The sequence below is a fragment of the Egretta garzetta genome, unplaced genomic scaffold (assembly GCF_000687185.1).
Source record: "Egretta garzetta isolate BGI_Z169 unplaced genomic scaffold, ASM68718v1 scaffold260, whole genome shotgun sequence".
Lineage (NCBI taxonomy): Eukaryota > Metazoa > Chordata > Aves > Pelecaniformes > Ardeidae > Egretta > Egretta garzetta.
Window position 1 is genome coordinate 2,383,711 of NW_009258662.1, and position 6,220 is coordinate 2,389,930.

The window sequence follows — 6,220 nt, forward strand, 5'->3', positions numbered from 1 at the left end:
ACTGGGAAAGAAAAAAAAAAAATAAGAAATGCTACGTTTCAAAGAAACGATTTCATCAGCTTTCATTTACTGCACTATGTACCGAGTAGATTCTTCCACAGACGTCTGATTCGCCATCCACTGAATATACAATGTCTGAACAGTCTCGAGGTACAGGTTACTTAAAAACACTGCATTGGTATAGTCCTCCCTGAAGGCAAAGCAAAGCCCAGCCTCTACCACATTGTTCCTCTCTAAGTGATTAAAGACTAGCGTGAGTTTTTTACATTTATTTCTAACGTACCAGGACGACAAAAGTCACACAAAGAACATGATAAAGAAGCAATACAATGCAATCAAAAAGCAAGCAGACACTCGAGCTCTGAAAAAGACACTTCACCAACTCTTTATTTCAAGAGTTCGGATCATCTTTGCACACGCAAGACTTCCATCGAGTTCAAAAGGAGTCGTGTAGCCACAGTGGGTGCAGCAACGATACCCTACTGGCATGAACATTTCTGGACATCAAGCTTTACGGTCTCATATAAATATTTATATCTGCCGGTTTATACTGAATGCTCACTGACACCGAACGCAAAAAGTTTCTAATGCTGGGTACGCGTAACCTTCATTCCACTTCACCGTGCAGCACCAAGCCCTTACCTTATTTATAAAGGCTTTCAGCGAGGCAGCATATAGTCTCTATACATATGCATCAGCTTGCTTTCAAAGAGATTTATGCTAAGAAGGCCTCGCTCACATCCATATCTAGGTCTAAAATGCATTTAAAAGTGAATGAGCTGCACTACGTAGGAAGGAGACAAGCTTTCGGAGCAATCCTCTTTACATTTAGACACTGACAAACACACACAGAGCATAGGTGCACGTAAACGAAAACAAGCTGCTTCAGAAATCCTACACCCAACCCGGAGTCGGGTTGCAGAGGTTGGGTGAGCGTCTGGTGGAAGACCCAGTTCTGCTGGGCTCAAAAGGGGCCTGTGCAGATGGCGACTGCACTCCCGTTTCCCAGTGGTTTCTCCGAGGTTCCCACTTGCCTGTCAGGTCTAAGTGGAAGGCTCCAGAGAACGGAAGATAGGCATTTCGGTATTTAGGTTTAGACCAGGTATCAGATGCAATTAGACACTACTGTCAGCCCAGTTCTGGGACGAGGAGACAGATAATCTGTAACACGTGCTCCCCTTCACATGACACACCGCGATTACAAGACTCAAGACACATACATTAATACTACCTCAACACGTGCCAGTGTCCTGCCGCCAAGTTCTTCAGCTGCTGAAGATGGAGTTGTAGGATAAAGCAATAGATCGTGACTAGCTACAAATGAGCAAAGAACAACCTCCCCCCCTTTCTCGTGAAACCCAAAATAAAACCCATCAGCTTTAATTCCAGACAACCCACAAATCTCAATTTTCCCCTACAGGCAAAAACGATCACTGCACAATTGGGTTTGTGGGTTGTGGGGGGTTTTTTTTTTCCTTTCTCCCCACCTTTTCATCTTACATTCGCTAACTCAAAATCCAAAGTCAGAAAAAATATATATATTTAGTCGGAAGTACGTCAGTTACATTTTATTAACCTACTCCAAGGGAAAAGCTTCAGGGATTCACCATACAAGTATAAAACCCCTTTCAAACACCTCGGGGTTACTATATTACTTCATCCCAGCAGTCAATCAATGCAGTAAAAAAATTAAAATACTGAAAATGGATGCTTTTCCCCTCTTCCACATGTCCAGTGATTGCTCCGTTACAGCGTGATGAGGTCTACCAGGTTGCCTTTAGGAGGGGTCATGTTGTCTGGAAAGAAGTTGACAAGCGTATCAAACAGCTGAGTTCTCTGCGCGTACGTGTGATCAACATCTGAAAATCCTGCGGGAAGAAGAAAAGGGAAAAGTAAGTCAGTGCTCACTACTTTAAACGCTCACTGCAGCTGTGGAGTATGCTGGGTGGCTGGTTTGGACTCACGTTAACTATTTGCTACTTCTGCCTCAACTAACTAACGAGGCTGCCAGCTCTCTGTCCCTCTCTACGTGCATAGAGACAGAGATCACATCACCCCAAGCCAACGCTGCAATCAAAATGCCATAACAAGTAACGAGCAAATGGCTGCCAAGCTCATTGACAGTCCTGAAGAAATGGGGGAAGCAAGAGTCCTCAGGGAACTGTTCTGATGTCCCAGAAAACAAAATCTGTGCAGCTATTTTTATTTGGTGCCTCATTTCTTCTGTCCTCAGGCTTTCCTCATTATCTTCGCTACTGTCTTAACCAGAACTGGTATTTGTATTGCTTGCAGTTTTAGTCCAGACAAGCTCTGCTGATGGTAGGAGTCCCAGGTCAGAGTTGCTATTTAATCACTGGACTTGCACAGAGGACCCAGGCAGCACCTTGGCAGAAGGGTGCTTTGCAAACTCATTTTGTGGAGTGCCGCCTCCCAACAGGGGAGGGTTTAGTCTGCAGCCTAAGCATTGTTTATCCAAATCCCCATACTTAAACCACCCACAGCAAGAACAATAGAGCGGGCATACAATGATTTCCTCTGCTTTGTATTACTTCAATCACTGGTATCTCAAAGGAATGCTTTTTAATTCAGTGAACTTGCTCTTCAGTTAATCAAAGTCAACCGAGTTAATCAAATCAAGGAGGGCTTGGGGTTTTTTGTTTTCTTTTAGAAGCACTACTTGATGTATGTATCCTCCTAGCTGTAAAGCCAACCTCTGAATAAAGTATTGTGTCAAGAACTAATTCATCTTTTAGAACACTTAAAACTAGGGAAAACACAACTTCCTGAAACCTGGGTTTTCGTTCTTTAAAAAAAAAATTCATCTTACAGCATCAACTAGATAACGTCTTCCAAACCACACAAGCTCAGCAGAGCTTCCTCATCCAGCAGGACAGACAGCACAGGGGGCTTTTTCCTTCTCTCAGTTCCTTCGACTGGGAATTACGCGTTCATCAAAAACTGAAGTCATCCATACTCCTTAGCGAGAGCTCAGTAACTTGAGGACAACGCATCATTACAGGAATGTACATTATGCCTATAGCCTTCCTATAGCTTGCCCAGGATTGATCTCTCAACAGTTGAAAAGAGTTAACTGGACAGAATAGTGAAACAAATTATGGCTTTGGCTCAGACCTCCCGCTTCCAGCCCTACATGCCACTGTTTTCTTTGCTCTTGACATTCTGCCCAAAGAACTAGTTTTGCAAAGAACAGAGCGAACCAAACTACTCCAGGAATTGCAGTTATCACAGAAAACAGAGCCACAGCCACGCTGTGAGATTCCACAGTGACAAGGCAGGAGGTGCTTTAATCTGACCAAAGCTTCTGTTTATTTGGGTAACGGCGAGGCATCAGGTGTAATAAGAGACAGAAAACGATCCCGTAAGGCACGGGTTTAAAACCACTAGTGACATGTTTTAAATACAGGCTCGAGGCATTGGGCACTGGTCATTATAAATGATTTCTCAAACACCTAAGTAGTGGCACTTTGCATATTCAAACCAAAAAGGGCCTACAATATTCACATGAATTATAGCATTTAATATAAACCAACAGGAGAACCTAATAGCAGTGATCTTCATCAGAGGGAACATACTTCGTATAACTCTTCCAATATACAGTACTCACCAAGAGTGGTGAAATCCGAGCCAGACTTAAATAATGCTGAGGCGAGAAGCTGAAACTGTAGAAGAGGTGGTGGAGGGACAAAGAAAGAAAGAAAGAAAGAAAAAAAAAAAAGTGTTATTAACTGCACAGGAAAAAAACCCCAGAAGATTCATAGAAGTCAAAGTGGCTTTAGAGTTGCTGGGTTTTCTTTGCACAATCCTGAGAACTACTGTGCCATACATATGAATAACAGCAGCAGACACCTTCATATGAGTGATACCATTTGTCACCTTGGCAGAGCAAGTTGGAGAGTTCTTCCTAGAATTAGAGTAGCGTTAATGCAATGAAAGGTACTTGACTGGGAGCCCTACAACCCAATTCTTTTATATATATACTTTTTTGCCTCTCTGGCAGATATCACACTGAAGAAGTAAGGTTGAGCCTCTTCCACACAACAGCATTCCCAGGGATGAACGTGGTACAGTCTCAGCGAGCAAGGATTAGATGGAACGAAAACAGGGTAACTGCTACCGTGCAGCATGAACTTCTTCAACACAGAAAACTTTAAATTGCAACAACCCTTCTGAGCTGCCAGGGAAGCTCATATCACAAGTTTAAGGCAATGTCTTTTTAACTAAATATATCTCTCTTTGCTGGGGAACATCAAAATCATGAGTAAAAATGTTTTAAGTAACACATTCACGGTTTTATTCCCCCTTAATGTCTTACTGATAGACAGTGAACACAGTATCTTCCTCTGCTCCTGGCTGCTGTTTTCAGTTGCCCACGTTGTAGCAAAGCTTACTGCTTTGTCATGTTTCCTTACAGAATTAGCCCATCCCTTAAAGGCTTGTAATCTTTTGTCTCCTGTCTGTGTGTCTTTACAGCACACAGCCCGAAGGAAAGAAGGAGGTGGGGCGGGGGAACAGAAGAGAAGCAAATATGTTCAGGGAAGGAGTGGAAAGAACAGCCAGGAATTACATACCCATCAGTTTAATTTCAATTTCAAGAAAAAAATGGGAACACAGACAATTCGCAGGCATCTAAGAGTGGAAGAAGGTGCCAAGTAGCAGCCAACGTGGATTTGGCAACAACAAGTTGCATCGCATCAATCCGACTTGCTCCACAGCAGGGCAGCAGGCCCTATGGATGGGACTCGGCAACAGACATTGTCCCTTTTCACTTTCATAGGCCCCCTGGTACTTTTATATGATATTTAAAGCAAATTATCAAGGCATCGCCAAGATTAAGCTAACGGGGAGTAGCAAATAGGTCAAATAACTTTAGTGTGGGTAGCCATCAATGGTTTGACATCAAAACGGAGCCGTGAATCAGAAATGATTCATCTGTGCCCCAGGGTCAGCATCGTTCTGGGTTTTCAGTGATAACCTGCTTGACAGAACAGGACGCGTTCACTGAGTCCACAGACCTTATTACACCACGCTCAGGCTGCCAGCGTGGTAGCAGACAGGCTTCAGACTGTTTTTCCGTTTCATTCAGCTTATAACGATGGATCAAGGTGCAATTCACTAGGGCCAAGTGCAAATCAACATAAACAGGAAAAATCAGCTCTACAGAACAGGTCAGGGTACATAAGCTCCGTGAAAAGGCATTTAGGAGTTATAATAGAACAGTATCACCCTACTGCAAAAATGACAAATGCATAGAAAATGCATGAAAAGGAGCAGGATCTTCAAATAAATCAAGTACTCCTGCTGTTATCAAGGCTTCCAAGTCTCATCTACAATAAGGCAAGCACTTTCGGATGCCCTGTATCAATTAGCAACAGAGGAGGAAAGCACTAGAAAAAAAAAATCAAGTGGTCTGAAAATCAAGCTCTACAAAGAAAGTTCAAAGGAGTCAAGGTTGCAGAGCCTCCACAGAAGAATACCCAAGGATGAAACTGCGAAAAGTCACAAATGTAAAGGCTGCTACAAAAAGGTAAGTCTACAACTAAGTGCAAGGAGTCACAAAAATACTTCAGCAAGATCAATTTCATCATGACATCAAGAAAAAAAAGTCTAAAATAAGGACCATAGTGCATTGGAATAAGTATGCATCTTTTGGGGAGGCTATCACAGGAAGCTAGCACCGGAGGTATTTCGGAACAGGTTAGAAAGATACAGGATTGACAGCGTGCAGAACAGGGGGAAGAGGTAGAGTAAGTACCCTCTTGAGTGAGAGGTCTGCTTATAGGAAATCAAAAGGGATTGCAACGCTACACATGCATTTCACTGCTAGCGTAACTTGTAAGAGTTGTTTGGCTCCCAATCAGCAATGTACTTAAGCAGATGCCCAGCATAAACAGCTCCAAAAGTTCCAATAGAACCGGTGGCTAAATCTGTGCCTGCTTCTGATAGTGAATGCCATGTCCTGGCCATCTTTCCCTCACACACAATTGCCTTATGGATCTGCTGCCAACTGCCTGGTGGCATGTGAAGCTGGCTATGTCGGGACAAAGCGGGTGCCACATGTGTCCAGGGGTTCCCTTGCCTCCCCCAGCAACGCCGGCAGCCATCCTGCTGTAAACAGAGAGCAAGCTGTGCTTGAGGCTGGGTCTCAGGATGCTCAGCTAAGAGACCATATTAAGCAGGATCCAGCTAGTAACTTGCTGAA

The 6,220-nt window shown here is 43.5% G+C and overlaps 1 protein-coding gene across 2 annotated transcripts in view; it reads right to left on the minus strand.

The window, feature by feature from the left end:
• Nucleotides 1-971: 971 nt before the first annotated feature.
• MKLN1 (muskelin 1) overlaps nucleotides 972-6,220 on the minus strand; it is a 102,793-nt gene continuing 97,544 nt past the window's right edge. For both annotated transcript variants that reach the window (XM_035903860.1, XM_035903861.1), the window contains exons 17-18: nucleotides 3,626-3,680; nucleotides 972-1,868 (exon numbers count right to left, since the gene is read on the minus strand). In XM_035903860.1, coding sequence (XP_035759753.1) covers nucleotides 1,747-1,868; nucleotides 3,626-3,680 — 177 coding nt within the window. In that variant the 3' untranslated portion in view covers nucleotides 972-1,746. The remainder of the gene's footprint in view (nucleotides 1,869-3,625; nucleotides 3,681-6,220) is intronic.